This window comes from Argopecten irradians, chromosome 14 (genome assembly GCF_041381155.1).
Source record: "Argopecten irradians isolate NY chromosome 14, Ai_NY, whole genome shotgun sequence".
Taxonomy (NCBI): domain Eukaryota; kingdom Metazoa; phylum Mollusca; class Bivalvia; order Pectinida; family Pectinidae; genus Argopecten; species Argopecten irradians.
In genome coordinates this window covers 1,469,348-1,491,091 of record NC_091147.1, presented here as the reverse complement: position 1 = coordinate 1,491,091, position 21,744 = coordinate 1,469,348, and the positions used below count along the sequence as shown (strand labels likewise).

At 37.0% G+C, this 21,744-nt stretch overlaps 1 protein-coding gene across 1 annotated transcript; it reads right to left on the bottom strand.

Annotated features, from left to right (window-relative positions):
- Positions 1 to 1,753: 1,753 nt before the first annotated feature.
- On the bottom strand, positions 1,754 to 14,574 carry LOC138307739 (ankyrin repeat domain-containing protein 39-like). Its single transcript, XM_069248595.1, has 3 exons — positions 14,254 to 14,574; positions 6,853 to 7,059; positions 1,754 to 2,293 (listed from the first exon to the last, which is right to left on the bottom strand). The coding sequence occupies exons 1-3, from the start codon at positions 14,440 to 14,442 to the stop codon at positions 2,114 to 2,116; spliced, it is 576 nt and encodes a 191-aa protein (XP_069104696.1). The 5' UTR covers positions 14,443 to 14,574; the 3' UTR covers positions 1,754 to 2,113.
- Positions 14,575 to 21,744: the final 7,170 nt, after the last annotated feature.

Sequence of the window (21,744 nt, the reverse complement as noted above, 5' to 3'; positions counted from 1 at the left end):
GTAATATTAAAAATGACATCATTGCAATGTCTTCTGTTTTAACGTGAACAATTTAATACTAGACATGGTCACATACAAATGTTACTTGTGTAATATTAAAAATGACATCATTGACTTCTGTTTTAACGTGAACAATTAACTAGACATGGTCACATACAAATGTGTTTGTAATATTAAAATACATGTGTCTTCGTGTAACAATACTAGATTAATATAACCATACATCATTGTAATGTCTTCTGTTTTAACGTGAACAATTTAATACTAGACATGGTCACATACAAATGTTAATGTGTGTAATATTAACCATAACATCATTGTAAAGTCTTCTGGTTTAACAATCACTGTAGTACATGTGTTTCGCTGTATCTCCATTTGCAATGCATACAGAACAGTAAGGGCATCATTCATGTGATGTGTTCAATTCTCTTCTGTAGATTTTATTTAATTTGACATGCACCTACATATGTAGCCGAAAGATTTGTCTCATTAATGTTACTGAACCCTATCTGTGAACGCCGAAAGTGTAATACAATTACGACAAGGATTGCCTTTGATGTACATTATCAAAGACAAGTACTCCGCGGCGTCGAAAATCAAAACGTTTTCTCATTGGATGGTTCGTTTACAAGGTGGACGGGGCTAAATATGACTTGAAGGGCACGTGGGTTTGGATGTTTGTGCCGAAAATGACGGGGTCTTCATATGTAATTGAATGTATTGATATGTATCAGCGAGGACCGATGATATGTCAACATAAACAATTATAATAATCTAAGATCGATCAAATTATCATTGGTGTTATTTTCTTTATCAATAAGTACCCGGCTTAGTTTTCATTATCGGCAATATGCATTCGGGAAGGTAGGAAATTCAAGAGCTTTACTTAAAATCTACCGCGCATGCAGTTCAAATTTGGAGATACACACACATTTAATGTAGGACTCGTAGTACTGTACATACATGTAGAAATCTTCATCTTACACTGTCTACTTCAAATTCAGCCAATCATCGCCACCTTAGGGTGAGTGGGACGCGACTATCTTGTTGCGTCACTTCATTCAATACAATGTACACTAGCTAAATTAGTATAGTACTTTATCGTTCACAGATAGGGTTCAACGGAAGTAAATGAAAGACAATTCAGGAAATACTAAAAGCACATTTACAGATAGAATTGGCGCATACGAATTTGGACACTCTTCAAGTATTAGAATTTTAATGCCGGCCAATATCTAGCGCAAGACACATGTCATCATGTGCATTACTAATAATTCGAATAGTTGAAGAGATGATATCTTGCTAGTTTAACTGTTATAACGGATTTTTAGAGTGTTTAATGATATTTCAACAGTGGAAACATATATCAGGAAGACAAATTTACTGGATATATCATTTGGAAAATGAAAATTTTTTATATCATTTATATAAAAACATGTTTATTCAGGTACACAAGGAAGCAATGGAAACATCTTATCAATTTATCATCAAATTACATAATAATTATTGCATTTCAACATTGGATTTATGTTGACATTTGATACTATAATTAATGTACATACACAGTATGTACATTACTCACACACTAGAACCTTTCATCAGTAATGTATTACTCAGCTTTGTCCAGTTCTCACGTTTTGGTTTTCTGTCCGATTTAGAACACCAGTAATATATCACTCAGCTTTGTAAAGTTCTCAAGTTTTGGTTTTCAGTCTGATTTAGGAACATCATGGATGTATGAATCAGCTTTGAAAAAGTTCTCTCCCATTGGTTTTCGTATTACTCAGTTTTGTAAAGTTCTCTCCCATTGGTTTTCGTATTACTCAGTTTTGTAAAGTTCTCTCCCATTGGTTTTCGTATTACTCAGTTTTGTAAAGTTCTCTCCCTTTGGTTTTCAGCCTGATTTAGAACACCAGTAATATATCACTCAGCTTTGTAAAGTTCTCAAGTTTTGGTTTTCAGTCTGATTTAGGAACATCATGGATGTATGAATCAGCTTTGAAAAAGTTCTCTCCCATTGGTTTTCGTATTACTCAGTTTTGTAAAGTTCTCTCCCATTGGTTTTCGTATTACTCAGTTTTGTAAAGTTCTCTCCCATTGGTTTTCGTATTACTCAGTTTTGTAAAGTTCTCTCCCTTTGGTTTTCAGCCTGATTTAGGAACGTTAGGGAATCCTGTTGATCACTTGATAAATAATCTGCTGGTTTCTTGCCTTTAGAATCTAAAACGGTTGTACAACTTGGACAATGTGTTACAATCAGCTTCATCACATCGGTATGTCTTTCTTCTACAGCCTGTCAAACAAAATGAGAAATACGTGAAGTAAGAACTGTATGGGCTAATTAATATACCTGTAACCCCTAGAGCCCGCCATAGAAAATGGGAAATAGTAAGAACTGTATGGGCTAATTAATATACCTGTAACCCCTACAGCCCGCCATAGAAAATGAGAAATAGTAAGAACTGTATGGGCTAATTAATATACCTGTAACCCCTACAGCCCGCCATAGAAAATGAGAAATAGTAAGAACTGTATGGGCTAATTAATATACCTGTAACCCCTACAGCCCGCCATTGAAAATGAGAAATAGTAAGAACTGTATGGGCTAATTAATATACTTGTAACCCCTACAGCTCGCCATAGAAAATGGGAAATAGTAAGAACTGTATGGGCTAATTAATATACCTGTAACCCCTAGAGCCCGCCATAGAAAATGGGAAATAGTAAGAACTGTATGGGCTAATTAATATACCTGTAACCCCTACAGCCTGTCATTGAAAATGAGAAATAGTAAGAACTGTATGGGCTAATTAATATACCTGTAACCCCTACAGCCCGCCATAGAAAATGGGAAATAGTAAGAACTGTATGGGCTAATTAATATACCTGTAACCCCTAGAGCCCGCCATAGAAAATGGGAAATAGTAAGAACTGTATGGGCTAATTAATATACCTGTAACCCCTACAGCCCGCCATAGAAAATGAGAAATAGTAAGAACTGTATGGGCTAATTAATATACCTGTAACCCCTACAGCCCGCCATAGAAAATGAGAAATAGTAAGAACTGTATGGGCTAATTAATATACCTGTAACCCCTACAGCCCGCCATAGAAAATGAGAAATAGTAAGAACTGTATGGGCTAATTAATATACCTGTAACCCCTACAGCCTGCCATTGAAAATGAGAAATAGTAAGAACTGTATGGGCTAATTAATATACCTGTAACCCCTACAGCCCGCCATAGAAAATGAGAAATAGTAAGAACTGTATGGGCTAATTAATATACCTGTAACCCCTACAGCCTGTCATTGAAAATGAGAAATAGTAAGAACTGTATGGGCTAATTAATATACCTGTAACCCCTACAGCCTGCCATAGAAATTGAGAAAAATTAAGAACTGTATGGGATTACTAATATACACATTAACCCACAGCCTGCCATAGAAAATGAGAAATAATAAGAAATGTATATGACATTGGCTAGCTAATATCCCCATAACTCCTTACTTCAGATCATGGCACCCTAATGTTCCTCCATGTCACCATAGTAACCATGCTTATGGTAACCTTTATTGGCACATGTGATGTGTCAATTATACACAGTTACATCAATTGACCACGTTTGAACAAAATTGATCAAAAATATCATAAAGTATGGGTCATTTTACGAAACCTGTGTATAGTGACCTGGTCACCATAGCAACCAAAATGTTCACAAGAAATCTGTGTATAGTGACCTGGTCACCACAGCAACCAAAATGTCCACAAGAAATCTGTATATAGTGACCTGGGCACCATAGCAACCAAAATGTCCACAAAGAAACCTGTTAATAGTGACATGGTCACCATAGCAACCAAATGTCCACAAAAAATCTGTGTATAGTGACATGGTTACCATAGCAACCAAAAGGTCACAAGAAATCTGTGTATAGTGACCTGGTCACCAGAGCAACCAAAATGTCCACAAAGAAACCTGTATATAGTGATCTGGTCACCATAGCAACCAAAATGTCCACAAATAAAACTGTGTATAGTGACCTGGTCACCATAGCAACCCAAATGTCCACAAAGAATTCTGTGTTTAGTGACTTGGTCACCATAGCAAATAAACTATCCGCAAGAAATCTGTGTATATTGACCTGGTCACCATAGCAACCAAAATGTCCACAAGAAATCTGTGAATAGTGACCTGGTCACCATAGCAACCAAAATGTCCACAAAGAAATCTGTATATAGTGACTTGGTCACCATAGCAACCAAAATGTCCACAAAGAAACCTGTATACAGTGACCTGGTCACCATAGCAACCAAACTGTCCACAAGAAATCTGTGCATATTGACCTGGTCACCAGAGCAACCAAAATGTCCACAAGAAATATGTGAATAGTGACCTGGTCACCATAGCAACCAAAATGTCCACAAAGATATTTGTGTATAGTGACCTGGTCACCATAGCAACCAAAATGTCAACAAAGAAACCTGTTTATAGTGACATGGTCACCATAGCAACCAAATGTCCACAAAGAAATCTGTGTATAGTGGCATGGTCACCATAACAACCAAAATGTCAACAAGAAATCTGTGTATAGTGACCTGGTCACAAGAGCAACCAAAATGTCCACAAAGAAACCTGTATATAGTGACCTGGTCATCATAGCAACCAAAATGTCCACAAAGAAATCTGTTTATAGTGACCTGGTCACAATAGCAAGCAAAAAGTCCACAAGAAATCTGTGTATAGTGACCTGGTCACCAGAGCAACCAAAATGTCCACAAAGAAACCTGTATATAGTGACCTGGTCACCAGAGCAACCAAAATGTCCACAAAGAAACCTGTATATAGTGATCTAGTCACCATAGCAACCAAAATATCCACAAAGAAATCTGTGTATAGTGACCATGTTACCATAGCAACCAAAATGTCCACAAAGAAACCTTTATATAGTGATCTGGTCACCATAGCAACCAAAATGTCCAAAAGAAATCTGTGTATAGTGACCTGGTCACCATAGCAACCAAAATGTCCACAAGAAATCTGTGTATAGTGACCTGGTCACCATAGCAAACAAAAACTATATAACCTACAGTATTTGAGTGGTTAAAGTAAAAAAATAATAGATATAAAATATTTTGAAGTTTGGTACATGTAGTTTGCAATTCTTTATTTCACATGTTACACATTCTAACAAGTGGCCCAAGGGCCTTAACAGTCGTCTGACTACCTCGGCAATAGTCATATAGGAAATTAGTTAGATATGTTGTAATGGTAGCATGCATCTTCCATTTGGGATCAATCAGAGATGTAACAACACTTGGTTGGGACCAATTCCATATCATGATCATTTCAGACAAGTTTCACCCAAATCGCACTGATAGAACTTGAGAAGAATTTCAAAATGTGTTTTTAAGATGGCGGCTGTGGCAGACATCTTGGATTTCGGATCAACCAAAAAAATAACAACACTTGGGAAGGACCATGTCAGGATCATTTCAGGCAAGTTTCAGTTTAATTGCACAGGCAGAAAGTTCAAAATGTAAAAAGTTTACACACAGCACAGACGACGGACTAAACATGATGACTATAGGAGATCCTGACCCTTCAGGTCAGATGACCTAAAAACTGCTTTTAATTATTTGTACATAGTTGTACATGTACACATCACAATTTGTTTCAATGTTCAAGGGAAACAACCCATTATATTTTATCTGATGTACATGTAATTATGACTAAAGAGTTCTTATAAATGATGAGTAGTCCTAACCTAAATGCATCATGAATAGATCAAAGTTAAATAAATTAAGAAGTTAAAGATGCTCCACCGCCGACAGAGCATAAATAATAATTATCATTTGAACAATAATTGGTGTTTAATTGTGTATATATATGTCTAATTAGCACAAAAAATAATATAAGATAATTTATTTTGCCTTTGGTGCATGCGCAATCAGTACTTCATTCCATATATGATGTAGTGCCACAGAATTTTTTTGGGATGCAATAAATTACTTTTTATATTTTTAACTTGTTGTAAGATGAAAAGGTCAAACTTTTCAATAGTGGTTATGGTGTAAAGTAAGTAATTTTTGTAACTGAAGAAAAATACAAAATCGCCTGCTCCTGTTTTTGATAGTGAAAAAATACCATTTGTCAGCGGTTGAGCATCTTTAACAATAATGACAAAAAGTAACATTGGGATATTTGTATGTGAAACAGATCTCCTTAATTCATTTTAAAACATGTAAACAAAATATTTTATATCAGATGAGGATTTTTTCCTGTAAAGGTAATTCCTTGTTGGATTTTTTTTAAATGGGAGAAATCAGGAAATTGTGGAATACATAAATGATTATAAAATAAAAGCAACATTTGGTTTTAAAGACAATATCTTTTGAATCATAAACATTTTAAAGTCACTAAAATTTTTAAAGATGCCCTACAGATGTCAAATAGTATTTTTTCTCTATCAAAAACAGGAGCAGACAAATCAGTATTTTTCTTCGGTTACAAAAGTTACTTTACACCATTGCCACCATTTAAAAGTTTAAGCTTCCCATTTTACTTCCAGATAAAAATTTTAAAAATAATTAATTGCATCCAAAAAAAAATCCAAGTACTGAATATGCATGGAGCAAAAGCAAAATAAATTAACTTGCATTATTTTTTGTGTTAATTAGACATGTATATGCACAATTAAACACTAATTATTGTTCAAATGATGAGTGTCATTTATGCTCTGTTGGCAGTGGAGCATCTTTAAAGCAAATCGTTCAGATTTTGCCCCGTGAATATAAGCGACTATAAGACATTTTGTTGTTTAGTTTCTACCTACACTGATCATTAAGTACATACCTTGTGTAATGCAGTTTTACCATCCACATCCTGAATGAGGGAATCTGCTCCTTTACTTAGCAAAAGGGAGACAATCCCCTCATGGCCACAGTAAGCTGCCCGATGAAGGGGAGTAACTCTTCCAGATTTAGTTGCAGAGTTGGCATCAGCGCCGTGTCTCAGAAGTAATTCACAGACAGCTTTCTTGCCATGTCTACAGGCATAATGCTGTAAATAGAGAAATTAATCCTCACTCCAAAATGTGATAAAAAAATCTTGGAGTTATTATTCTTATGAAGCAATGAAGTAAAATATATGGATAATTTAAAGGACATTCTGCAAAGTGCTTCTTTTAAAGATACATATAACCCATTTAGATTTGGAAATTAAATGATTTTACTTATTCATTCATAAACATAATAATTTGAACTTTTTCTACACTAAAGTTTGAAATATATTAAACTTACATATACCATGCATGTACATGTTTGCACTTACATGTATTATATAAAAATAAGCCACAAGACATGTACACATTTCTATGACATACTTTGATGCCCGGAATTTTTATTTTCGAGTTAATTTCCATGAAACATTGTCTATATTCCTTTCATATTTACAAATGTTACATGGTATTCCTGCAGTATGTACAGTGTATGATACATTGTAAAATATAAAATGTTGCAGATAGTCTAATTACTATCATTATGAAAGTTATTGAATAATAGCAAGTAAATCACATCAATATATGTATGTGCATGTTTTTATCAAAAGTATTAGCATAATTGAGAGTATTCTTAATTTTACAATAAGTACACTAGACTTACATATGTATGATACTTTTAAACTTTGAATACAATACATACACCAAGCCAAAACCCCTATATGTAACGACTTGTTTCGCTACGACCGCAGTCATTAGCGTAGAGTAAGAATGATACAATTAATTTGTTTTGCCCTGGGTTTGACTGCCGCGTTAGCTTGCAGATTCCTATGTCTCGCTACAATATTCAAAGGTACTAGTGAGTATGGACAATGGACGACATCAAATTCATTTAACAGTTTATTAATATTTAACATGTGTAAAGGTGACAACAAGAAAATACCCGCGTGGCTCAGTGGGAAGTACTGTGTAATGGACAGTTTTGCTGCTAATATTCTCACGTTTTCGCTATCAGAATTAACTCCTACCCATCAATGAAAGACCGAGCACGTGGCGCTACACACCGGGCCGATTATCGATAGTTTAACCTCCAATTTCACAAACACCGTTCTCCAGCGAAGATTCTCAAAATATCTCCTTAACGGTTAACCCCGAAACTCACCACAGGAGGCTCCCACTCTTTTCCAGCCTACCAACGGCTCTCAACACAAGAGTGAAGACTTTTAATTACTATCGAAACCCGTCTACAAGCGAGACATGCCAAGTACGACATTGCACAATTTCACAAGTATTTCAAACTCAAAAATATAGCAAAAATATCGACTGACAGCGAAAAATACACACACAGTAATGTTAATGCATTTCCATACTATACGATAACAGCAAATTAGGGAAAGGATGGGCGACAAATATATAAAAATTACATAGGATTCAAAAACACAACCCTCACCTCTCAAGGCCCTGTTGAAAACTGAAAAGCCTCGGCGCAGTCCCGAGATCTCGTGCCCAGCAAATTCCCGCCAAAGTCCCGGTTAATATAATTTCCCGAAAATATAGCAACGAAGCGCACCGCAGCTTCGTTACATACCCCCCAACCACTTAGACAGGCTGCGACCCATAGCCATAAAACTGATCCAAGGGAGATAATTTGGAAAAAAAATAAACCACAAAGTTCCTAACAAAAGTTTAAACATTTAAAGCCAAAAGTAAGATGCACAAATTTCGAATTTGGAAGTATCCAGTTCACGAACTCGAACTAGAATAAAAATAGAATGGAAAAAACCCAAACTAAATTTTAAAGAACCTATCAAGGGGAGGTAATTTAAGGAAAGAAAAACCTTAAGTTCACAAAATCAAACATCTCTTAATAAAGGGAGGTAATCCAAGGAAAATCAGATTATGGATTTCCATAATTCAAATAACAATCCAATTAACGGATGTCCTAACCTGATTGACAGTAAGACAATAGCAAATACCCGATATAGTCCACCGAATAGCAAATTGCCCGCGGTCAGGTAATTACAGGTGAGTTCGATGAATGACGTTGTGTACAGGTAAACAACATCCTGTTCCAGGTATTACATAACCATCAAACCAAAGGCATGGCTAATTATATATCTATATCGGAGTATCTACTCGTACATATGTATATCGATTAAAAATTAAAAGCTACCGCACGGTCTGAAAAAATAGTTTGTTTTGCTTAATATCTCAATATTTTGATCTTTTATAATACCTGCTATTAAAGCATAAATTAGAGTATTTGAAACATCAAATTTCTTTTTTTTTTCTTTTAGTTATTTACATTCGAGCCAAAGTTACTGTACGATTAACTTCACTCAAAAGTAATAATAAAATATCGTTGATCGGCTGTTTCTGTGACAGTCGATGTAAGTAATAGCACATCAGTTATAGTACAGCTATAAGCCACGGACTATTATGACGTCACACGGTTTAGAGCTAGAAAATATGCATAATCGGGCGGTCAGAATTTTGGACCTCAATATCGACGGCTTACGGGTTATTCCGGTCGCGCACGGCACGGAGAGGTACACTTGCTAATAAAGCCATTTCCAGCATAAACTAAAATTATGATTTTTGACTGCACAAATCCTTTAATAAGGAAACGTCAGCTAAGGAAAAAGAAAAAGAAAAAAAAACTACCTGTATTGTCCCCCCAACCACCTAGACAGGATGCGACCCGCAGCCACTAACAACCTACTGCAAGAAAAAAAAAATAATGTGAGAACTTCCTACAATTACAGAGGACGGAAATGCATCAACATACCATGGCCATTCTAAACAGGAGATAGAACATGTCATTATCTTTAAATTATTCCTCACTGGCCAAAATCACAATCATAACATGTACAACAACAACAAAAAAAAAACCAATTGTACAAGGTACCAAAAACAGAGGAGGTGGACTCTCTATATAACAATTATACTGAAGTGGAATTGGGAATAAAAAAAATTACAATCATCCCAACGCCAGTACACAATATTAATTATATCACATCACAAGTATAGAACATGTACAAGTATCACCGATTAATTATCCCTAAGATGTTCAATATTGATATTCTTGCTAAATAACCACAATGCTAGTGCATCAAAGGTTAAAACAACGAAAGCATTATATTTCATCAAGGAATCCTGTGCGAATCTACGAATTTCATTTGCAACCAAATTACACAAGTAATATTTCCTTATCTTTTATTTCTCTTATGTTTTTTTTTTTTATAGATATTTAATTATTTCAACATCTTTATTCTGTAACACCACTGGTATGTACCCGAAAACATACACTTTAAACAACCCTGTTGTATTAAATGTAGTATTGTCAGAGACAAGCTATGAAACCCCCAGACAGCTCAGAGAGTCACATGAGTTATGTGCCCTTGGTATAGGTAGTAGCTGGTGGCTAGCAAAATTCAATACTCAGCTCACCTGTAATATCACTTATTTTCTCTATGAGTACATCAATCACATCTGCATAGTAGTGATTATATATATATAGCTTAGGGCATGGTTGTTTTTCATTCCTTTTCTTTTGTATTTCTTTCTCTTTGTATACTTGTTTTACAGCCCTAGCAATCAACTGCAGATGCCTTGTATATGTACAATGCCAAGTGACCTCGGAGCAGACTGGATAATTTCAGTGCAGAAATGGGTGCTAAAAGAATTGTAACAGGCACCCTTGCTTACTTTTGCAATAAATGTATATTAGATGTTGTCGAGTATTACAATGGTGAGACCATAATAATTGTTATTGCGAAATGGACATCAATCAGCAATTGATTTTACCCCTAACATATATATTTGCACGCGTTACACTTTCCGCTGTGCAAAGTTAGACACCACCAAACATAACTTAGAGAGTTGAATAATTTTCCAAGGCAGAAAAAGTTTAAGCTCCATGTCCCGGAACTCTGTACACGAAAACTTTAAGATTATAGATAAACGTAATATTCCCTTGCAGTCATTAACCTTGTGGGTTTCACAAGATTCCAGCATTTATAAAAAAAAAACCAGAACAATGTCCCAAGAGTCTTTTAACCAAGTTAAATTTCCTTTATACTTTTAGACAAATCCAAAATCTGAAAAGTACCCTTAGATATTTTTTTCCTGCCTTGGACACCACATCCCTTTTACACGATTTTTAGAACGAAAGAAAAAAAATGACATTATGGGGAAAAAATACACAAATACAAAAACATACAATTAACAAAACAAAGTTTTCCACCGGGTCCTAAACGATCCTACAAGACTGGGGAAGCCACTCTTATGATTTTACTTATCGTATCAACTCTAACCACCAGAACCATAGTCCCCAGTGGCCAGAATGCCTAACAGCCAAAAATACCCACCCCAACAATTTTGATAGGAGAAGTCCTTGTTAGGGTTACCTCGAGGTGTTGGTCATGTTAACTCTTACCCCCCCCCCCCTCCCCCCCCCCCGCTGAGACACCCCCAACCACCTGGACCTTCTCTCTAACTAACTACAATTATACCTAGTCTTATCTACATGCCCCTGGTCGCCCCCACCAATTACACCTAACATTATATACCCCCCCCCCAGTTCACCTACATTACAACCCCCATTATATAGACAATATTACAAACAGCCCCCCCCAAAAAAAAAAATTATACTTAACACTACATGACTAAAGCCATATTTAGCCTACCAATAACAAAACGAAAAAAAATATAAAACAGATATGAACATTTCAGGAATACTTATCAATACATTGAAATTTGAATGTTCACTATGCACATTATCCAATAGTTCTGATACCCCCTGGGGGAAGGGATATTCAGGGGTCGACATGGTGTCCTCCAGACCCCTGTGCTGCGCGGTTCGGGGTAATTACCCTGCCCGATCGGGCCCAAACTATAATGTTCTCCTTGTGTAACACTGAAATTCCCTGGAATCAGGTACTGGGGTTTTTTGTTACCATGGCCAAAAGCAACACCCCAATGTCCCGACACTTATGACATCAAAGTTCCTCCGGGCACTTTATATCACACTTTGTACTTCCGGAATAACAATAAGGACGTCTGGGTCCAGGCAGGGCCGTATGCATTTCCCCAAACCGCTTTGACGTTGTGGCACCAGCAATGACACAGGGTCCTGGGTCCTCTTCCTTGGTTCCTCCTCCCCAGGTCAGGGGCACCAGTATACAGCAGATATGAAAAACAAGTTGAACAACAAATGTCAGTCCCATCAAATTGTAACATCAATACTACTAAACAATAACAACCCCTCTTATATCTTAATTACAAGTTTGTATTTTCAGTATTGGCCTTATCAGTTTCGGAATTTAACTCACTCTAACCCCATATCAGTTACTACAATAAATCCTACTTAGTCCCCTTTACCCATGAGCGGCCTCCCCAGTGATACTGTCGCCCATCCTTCCCCCATGCCCTGTTACACGACACCTCCCATGAGCATTCGCAATGAAAGTTTTACACAGGATTATAAAGCCTATATTTCATTTCCAAAATCTGCACTGTCCACATTCCCACCAGTACTAATGTGAAACGCCTACACAAGTTTCGTTAATCAAGCTAACCAGACTAAATCTAGAATACAATAGAGAAACACAGTGCAAGCTATAAATAGCTCACACCTGAGAAATTATACACACAAGCATAACCACTCAACCGAAACGTAAACAGTTCACCTGTATAAATTTCACAAACACAGGGACTCGTCACACCGCCTAGTTAATAAACGAGTAGGAAGTCAACAATCAAAAATTCAATTTAATTAATTAGTTAATTAGGGTCCCGCCGGAGGTTCCAAATTGTAACGACTTGTTTCGCTACGACCGCAGTCATTAGCGTAGAGTAAGAATGATACAATTAATTTGTTTTGCCCTGGGTTCGACTGCCGCGTTAGCTTGCAGATTCCTATGTCTCGCTACAATATTCAAAGGTACTAGTGAGTATGGACAATGGACGACATCAAATTCATTTAACAGTTTATTAATATTTAACATGTGTAAAGGTGAGAACAAGAAAATACCTGCGTGGCTCAGTGGGAAGTACTGTGTAATGGACAGTTTTGCTGCTAATATTCTCACGTTTTCGCTATCAGAATTAACTCCTACCCATCAATGAAAGACCGAGCACGTGGCACTACACACCGGGCCGATTATCGATAGTTTAACCTCCAATTTCACAAACACCGTTCTCCAGCGAAGATTCTCAAAATATCTCCTTAACGGTTAACCCCGAAACTCACCACAGGAGGCTCCCACTCTTTTCCAGCCTACCAACGTCTCTCAACACAAGAGTGAAGACTTTTAATTACTATCGAAACCCGTCTACAAGCGAGACATGCCAAGTACGACATTGCACAATTTCACAAGTATTTCAAACTCAAAAATATAGCAAAAATATCGACTGACAGCGAAAAATACACACACAGTAATGTTAATGCATTTCCATACTATACGATAACAGCAAATTAGGGAAAGGATGGGCGACAAATATATAAAAATTACATAGGATTCAAAAACACAACCCTCACCTCTCAAGGCCCGGTTGAAAACTGAAAAGCCTCGGCGCAGTCCCGAGATCTCGTGCCCAGCAAATTCCCGCCAAAGTCCCGGTTAATATAATTTCCGGAAAATATAGCAACGAAGCGCACCGCAGTTTCATTACATATATATATACAGTAGGAAATGGGATGTAAGAAAGCTAACTAGTATTGGCTGTATAGCGGGGTCGGCTGCAGTGGATCAAACAACAGCAACCAAATAACTCAATCAGTAGAGCATACAGCTAGTATTTTACCTATGTGCTTTCTTCACAAACAGGAAGCCTCTCTCTAAACCAGTATATACCATACAATTGTATTTGTAATTTAATTGCTAATGACACTGACCGCGTTATGAAAAAATTTTATTGATTAAAAATTAAATTGTTCAGAAGATGATGATGTGTGTGTAGTATTACGTAAAGTAAACAACTTTTGCGACTCAACAAAATAATTGATGTCGTTTTACATTACCTTTTTAAAAATTTAGAGCCGTTTTGGAACAGTAGTGGATTTTAGATATTTTCACCATGCGCACTCCTGATATGTCAATATAAGCAGCATGATATGTAATTGTGGACGTGAACCGATGAATTGTCAGAAAAATAAAATAGCATGTTCATGAATTCATCTTTACATATCAAGCTATGGCATATATAATGAGTTTTGAGAGATATGACAATGCGCAAGACATTAAAATAATACGCACTAGGGCTGTATAGCCGGAGTTGTCTGTAACATTGGGAGAAACACCTTTCGATAAATGTTTCTCGACCTCACCGACATCTCCGTCCAGGGCAGACATCCAGATTCCTCTCCCAAACTCCAGTTCATCAAGTGTCTGGTGGACAGATGGGGTGGCAAGGTGCCCTGAACACGAATGTGAGCTGTTCGACATTGTACACGATCGCTAGACAGGCTTTACATCTCAAGATATGTCATGAAACAACTCGCAGAAGCTGTATTGACATGTGGGGAATCCATGTTTATATTGATACACCTTTCCCTCCTCATGCTACAGAAGAGTTCGTCTCAGCGGTGACGGTGCTAGGACAAAAGATTACCATGTAAAAATTGACCCGGTCAAAAATGGACAGGAATCTAAAAATAAATATATATATTTGTATGTGGATTTGGATGAATAATGTCGATATTCAAATAAACTTTTGTTTTTCAAAGTAAGAAGCCCGAATGCGCTTGACACAATATTTCGCAAATACGTATAGTGATTGTTTTGGCGATAATGCAGATTGGTGTGCATCACAGGGACCTGGCACGAAAATTTTTAACCAATAATATACATATATATATTATAGTATCAAGGGTATGAACTCGGCGGTCGAGAAAAACGGACCTATTTTTTAAAAACCGTGATTATTTTAATAAATGGGTTCTATACAACATTGACAGATATCTTCCTTACAGGGACAATTCACTCAGGCTAATTCGTTACATAACCACAAAGCAAAATATGACATAAATGAATTGTTCTACATTCCTTATGAAACATATGACAAGAAATAGTGACAAATTCCACAACATTGTTAAGTATTTTTATTAATGCCGTTGAAATTCCAAATCGTTGATCAATACGATTAAGCAGGTACAACATGTATGTTGTACCCTTATAGTCAAAGTCACGCACGTTAAACAAATGCAATATATAACCACTGAGGAGTTGATGAAATTATTTTTAGACAAGAACATGCATCTTCTATTGTTAATACAACTGTAAGAGTGTTTTCAGTAGTTCTAGACAAAAAATTCTTTATTACACAGGCAAGGGTCAGGGTTCGGCATACAAGGCTATGTGCAATGGCGATTGAACATTTCACATACAATTGGCTACAGTGGACTTTTCTGACATATCACAGTTAAACCAACTAATCTAATTTCCATTAGAACTGGTTTGTTTCCAAGATATGTGTAAGTTTAAATGTACTCTTAGACCGAATTGTCCCTTTAAAGAGAAATAATTTATCTTTCCATTGAGTGCTTGATGAACAAAATTGGCCAAGTATTGACGAAGTTATGGCTTGATGAATTGGGAAATTTACGAAAAATATGCTAGGTAGACATTTCCCTGTCCCGTCGAAATGTCGTCTCGGCTCTAATGGGTACCTCAAAAACCAAGCCAAAATCACAAAATTTACGCTTGTGGTGGTAAACAATGCCCATAACTGTATTTATCCACAATCTCCTTTGGAGTTGTCATGACCCGTACTTTGTAGAAACTCCATTAAATACAATTTAGACTTCCACGTCCACTGGATAGTGGATTAGGAACAGAAGCCTCCATCACAGCGAGAGAAACCCTGACAAAAGAAAATAAATACCTGCATGAGCAATTAAATATATTAAGGCAACAATTGGAGGACAGAACAAGGGAGATAACAACTACTCGTCAGACTTGTGGTAGGGATGAGCAGACCGGAAATAGGGGTCTGACATCAACGTTCTTGCCTGCTGGTGCCCCAGCCACAGGTGGTGGAGCGAATCCCAGAATGGCCACTGCCATGGGAGAGACTGCCCGTCCAGTAGTTGTGGAGAGGGGAACACTACTGGGGGAAACGGAGCAGCGGGAGGAGTCGTGCTCAGCAAGGGCGGAAATCATAATATACCTGTAATGGGAATACATGATATTCATGTACAAGGCGGATATAGCCAGGGACTATATTACTCAAGGGAGAGTAATGGAGAGTCGCATATTACAGGCCCATGTCTTGAGGGAAATAATCAAGGCATGTGGGGGTCTACTCGGGCTTCGAGAGACCTGGATCATGCCCGGGGAGCTGTCTCTTTGGAGGGTCCTCCTGATCGCACAAGGTATCAACGATTAATAGAAGAGTTTGATCCCATAGAACATAGAGGAGACTTGTTAAGTCATAGATCGATTAGACCTGTAGAGTATAGGAAACCAAAGAAAAATAGGAAACCTGCAGCATATGATGGCAAGACTAGTTGGCCAGATTATTTAGTCCACTTCGAAATGGTTTCTAAGCTAAACCAATGGGATGAAGAGGAAAAGGCATTTGAGCTAGCCGTAGCCCTACGTGGGTCTGCGCAGGCGCTGTTAGGCAGTTTGGCACCCTCTCAACGTGATGATTATCAGATGCTGGTAAAAGCATTGACCTCCAGATTTCATCCAGATAATTTGACAGAAATTTACAAGGCCGAGATGAAAAGTAGACTTAGGAGGAAAGACGAAACATTACCTGAACTGGCTCAGGACGTAAAAAGATTAGTCAGGCTAGCTCACCCAAAGGACAATGGGTCAATGAGAGATCAAATAATGATGGACTGTTATATAGACAGTTTGAATGACTCTGCTATGGAATGGGCTGTACAACAAAGACAAGTACGGACTATAGATGAGGCAGTGAGAGCTAGCATGGAATACGAGTCTTTTCAAATCAGGAAAAGGAAAGTAGCCTCATCCAGAACAATAATTCGTAGCCATTCCATGGACGAAGAGACGGAACGAAAACAGACATCAATAGAAGATCTAGGATATTTACTGAAAACTTTGGACACTCTGAGGATTGCTTCCATGGGAGATAATCAGGATAGATTTTCAAAGGAAAAGGCAAGAAATGAGGAAAATGACAAAGTTGGATTTAAAGGGCTTTGTTTCTTTTGTAAGAAATCAGGACATAGAAAGGCAGATTGCACAGAGTACAAAAAGTATCTTAACAAGAAATTTAAGAAGACAGGGCAATCGGAAAACTAGATTCGGCTGGTGTAATGGACCATACATTAGCCAATAGTAAGGAAAGGTCTAAACCTTTAGTACAAGCTAAAAATAAAGCAACTCCAGACGGACTCTATATTGAAGCAACAGTTTGTGGTGTAACTTTAAATTGTCTCTTTGATACAGGATCTACAATCACAGTTCTTCATCCAGATAAATATAATAGTATCCCGGCAGATCAAAGACCGGAACTAATAAGGACCAAAACAAATATTAGAGTAGCAAATGGTGCTACAATTAACACTATGGGTTATACCATGGCTACATTAGAGATCAATGGGAAGAAAGTTGAACATGAAATGGTTGTTGCTGACATCAATTCTCCAGCAATTATCGGATATGACTTCCTGCATGCCCATCACCGTCAAATGGATATAGGAACTGGTGTTTTACATTTTGATGGAGAGGAATTAACCTGCAAGAAGGAGAGTAAAATGGATTCAATATTTCGTATTGTCCTGGAGGAAAATGTAGTAATCCCTGCACAGTCAGAGATGGTTGTGACAGCTAAGATAGAGGGAAACAAAGATACAGAAGCTGTATTGATTGATAAAGGAAATACCTGTGTAACCAAGAAAGGTATTGCCGTAGCTAAGACATTAGTGGATCCAAAAGGAGGAAGAGTCCCATTAAGACTTTGTAACACCACTGGGGAACCCTATACTTTGTACAAAGGAATGTATCAGAAGAAACTACAGATAAAGGAATGTATCAGAAGAAACTACAGATAATTTCAGAGTAGGTTCAATTAGAGCCCAAAAAGATTTTCCAGAACATTTAAAAGATCTTTTAGAAAGGAGCCAGGAAAATTTACCAAAAGATAAAAGAGAGAATATAGAACAGCTGCTGCTGAGATTTCAAAACAGTTTTGCTAAAAGCAAGAGTGACCTGGGAAAAACAAACATCATTAAACACAAAATCAACACAGGGGAGACAACTCCAATCAAACAACCACCAAGACGAGTCCCACTCAGCAAACGAGAAGTAGTAGGAGAAGAAATTAAAAAGATGTTGGATAATAAGATAATAGAGCCTTCTACAAGTCCTTGGGCAGCTCCAGTAGTTCTGGTTACCAAAGCTGATGGTTCCATAAGATTCTGTGTTGACTATAGACAACTTAACAACGTAACTTTAAAGGATTCTTATCCCCTTCCATGGATAGATAGATTCTCTGGATGCTTTAAAGGGTTTCGACGTTGGACCTTGCTAGTGGCTACTGGCAGGTGGAAATGGACACTACAGATAAACACAAAACTGCTTTTGTTACTAGTCAAGGCTTATTTGAGTTTAATGTAATGCCTTTTGGTCTATGCAATGCTCCAGCAACCTTTGAAAGACTAATGGAATATGCATTAGCAGGACTCCAGTATACTCACTGTCTGATATACTTGGATGATATAATCGTACTTTCTTCGGACATAGAAACTCATGTAGAACGGCTTGCCGAGGTTTTGACCAGGATAACAGATGCAGGATTGAAAATTTCTTCAAAGAAATGTCATTTCTTTAAACAGAGGGTCAACTTTTTGGGACATATTGTGTCAAATGAAGGAGTAGCTACAGACCCAGCAAAAGTGGAAAAAGTTAAAAACTGGCCACAACCTAAAAATGTTCATGATGTAAGAAGCTTCTTGGGTACCTGCTCCTATTATCGAAGATTTATCAAGGATTTTTCCAAGCTCGCTAAACCTTTACATAAATTGACGGAGAAACAGGAAAAGTTCCTATGGACAAGCGAATGTGAAAATGCCTTTCAAGAGTTGAAAAGTAAATTATCTACTGTACCCATTTTGAGATACCCAGATCTTTCACTACCTTTTATACTGGATACCGATGCAAGCGGAACCGGAATCGGGGCAGTTTTATCTCAAGTTGAAGACGGCAAGGAGCAAGTTGTAGCTTATTTCAGCCAAACTTTAAACAAAGCCGAAAGGAATTACTGTGTAACTAGGAGGGAATTCTTAGCTATAGTTGTTGCTATAAAACATTTCCACCATTATTTATATGGTGTTCCGTTTGTTGTTAGAACCGACCATGGGGCTTTAAACTGGTTGTTAAAATTCAAGAATCCAGAAGGACAGATGGCTCGCTGGTTGGAAATCCTAGGGACCTACCAAGTTACCATAAAACATAGGCCAGGAAAACTACACGGTAATGCGGACGGATTATCGAGAAGGCCATGTCATCCCTGTGACTATTGTCATAGACAGGAAGTTAAGGAAAATAATGACGGTCAAATTAGATCTCTAACCACAGATACAAATATGGACTGGTTCCAAGCCAGGACCAAAGATGAACTCAGAGAAGCACAGAAAACTGATAAAGTCCTAGCAACTGTAATAGCTTGGAAAGAGCAATATAAAGAAAAACCACTATGGAAAGATGTATCACATCAGGATCAATACAGTAAAGCATACTGGTCTCTCTGGGTGCTGGATACTGCCAAAGCGCTACCAACGAAGAATTCTAATACCACCCCGGGTCCAGTTTTTGTCACAATAACAATTAGAAATTATCATTGGCTGTGTTTACAGAAGTCAATCTGGCGATGAAAACAGCAACAAAGAATTAAATACATTGTAGTTTGCTATTTTTGCTGAAATTTTCATGTGAATTTTGTTTTGAAAAAAAAGACGAAACGGGAATCATCTATCAGCGACAATATTATATCAGATTATTGTGTATGTTTAAATAGTAAAATGTAATCTTTGTTGGTGACTTTATGTACATGTATAAGAAAATAAACTAGATTAGTCCCTCACTTAGGCCGCTTGAAATTGACTCCAGGATATTGTATTAAGAAAAGCATGTACAAGACTAGATATATAGACAAGGTCCATTAATCATAGAATTCGAAGCGATTATAACAAAGGAAGAGGATGGCATTACAGATCTGCAGGAATCCATTTGGACACAATAGTCATACAACTTTAACATACAGTATCGATCTGAAATCGACAGAAAAGAAAGGTCTTTTATAGAGACAAATGTAAAACACTGACAACGAACTGGACACTCTAAATTCTTGGAAATACTTTGTCGACAAAATGTGTATAAGTACGGAGAAAAATTAAAGCAATGGCTACTAGTGAATCAGAAAGTGGATAAAGCTCATCATCTTTTTTATTTGGACATGTTTTATGGTGATATTTTACATGGGTGTAAATGGATTGGCATAAGTTTTCAAACTTGTACATAAAGTGTAAACCTGGAAGTTATAAATATAAGGCACTGAAGGTAAACAGAAATATGGCATATCTACAAAGGAAATTTTACTACATAGCAAATACAAATTATACATTTTACTGACCAGAACAAAGCAAAATCCTCTTTAAGGAAAGGATCAATACATTACGAGAAGCGAAAGAAAATTAAAATCAAATCCAAACAAGATTTGGCAATTTGTGAAATTTAAAGTTGTATTGCTGCTAATTACACTGTAACGATATGTAACTTAAACATTTGATATTTAAACATTGACATGTAACTTGATGATTTAGCTCCCCAAAAGCATATGTCGGCCTATAAGAGAGCCGAAATCTAGGAATCATATATTCCTGGTTTTGAATAAAGCACCTTCAATCACCGCCATGTTCAGTGACTTCGGGTTTTGTCGGATTCCTAATCGTATCACGTGACTGACGTTCGACACGATCTGCACGTGGTGAGCCAGGTAACTAGCGTAAGCACACATGTGTTTGTTTACGTTTTCCTTCTGGCCTATATGAGCAAATCATGCTGGTATATGTCCACAGATTGAGTATTTGAAACATCCAATTTACACATTACCGTAAAATGTTGTGTGTATCAAATATTGTAATGTGCGAGCATTATTTTCTTTGTAGGTAGAGTCTGATGAGGTCGACCACATGTTTTGTTTATGAAAAATTGTTGATATTTTCTCTTGGTTTCACAACTCTCGTTTTACTTCAAGATTGTCGCGACGATGTTCGGAAGAGTTCGGAATGATTCGGCATCTTTCGAGCCTATTTTTCACGTGTACACGTTAAAAAGATTCTTTACTTTTATAATTAAAGATACTTCCAGTGCTGCAACTTTATAAAAAATGGTAAAATTAGAAAGTTTAAACCTCAGGCAGACGTAGAAAAATATGTATAACACTTAAACAGTTTTCACTATGACCAAAAGAGCGAAAGTTATAGACCATACAACTTTAAGACAATTCTAAATTAGGAATATCGAACATAGAGACAGATGACAAAGACAATACGAAAGCAGTTTGTTAAAGGAGAATTTCAGCTCGATGTAACGTATTAAAAAGGGTACGACAGAAGAACTGATACTCTCGAAATCATTTATATCAATCCAGAATCAGCGTGCGCCAAATATCATTAAATTGAAACGATGTTTAAATGGGGTTTCTACAAAGTACGGGTCATGACAACTCCAAAGGAGATTGTGGATGAACACAGTTATGGATACTGTTTA

Excerpts from the sequence above, each read along its gene's own strand:
- LOC138307739 (XM_069248595.1), bottom strand. The coding sequence starts at position 14,442 with ATGTCGAACAGCTCACATTCGTGTTCAGGGCACCTTGCCACCCCATCT. Across the intron at positions 7,060-14,253 it reads ACTCCGGCTATACAGCCCTA|CATTATGCCTGTAGACATGG; the intron begins GTGCGTATTATT and ends CTCTATTTACAG. Across the intron at positions 2,294-6,852 it reads GTAAAACTGCATTACACAAG|GCTGTAGAAGAAAGACATAC; the intron begins GTATGTACTTAA and ends TTTGTTTGACAG.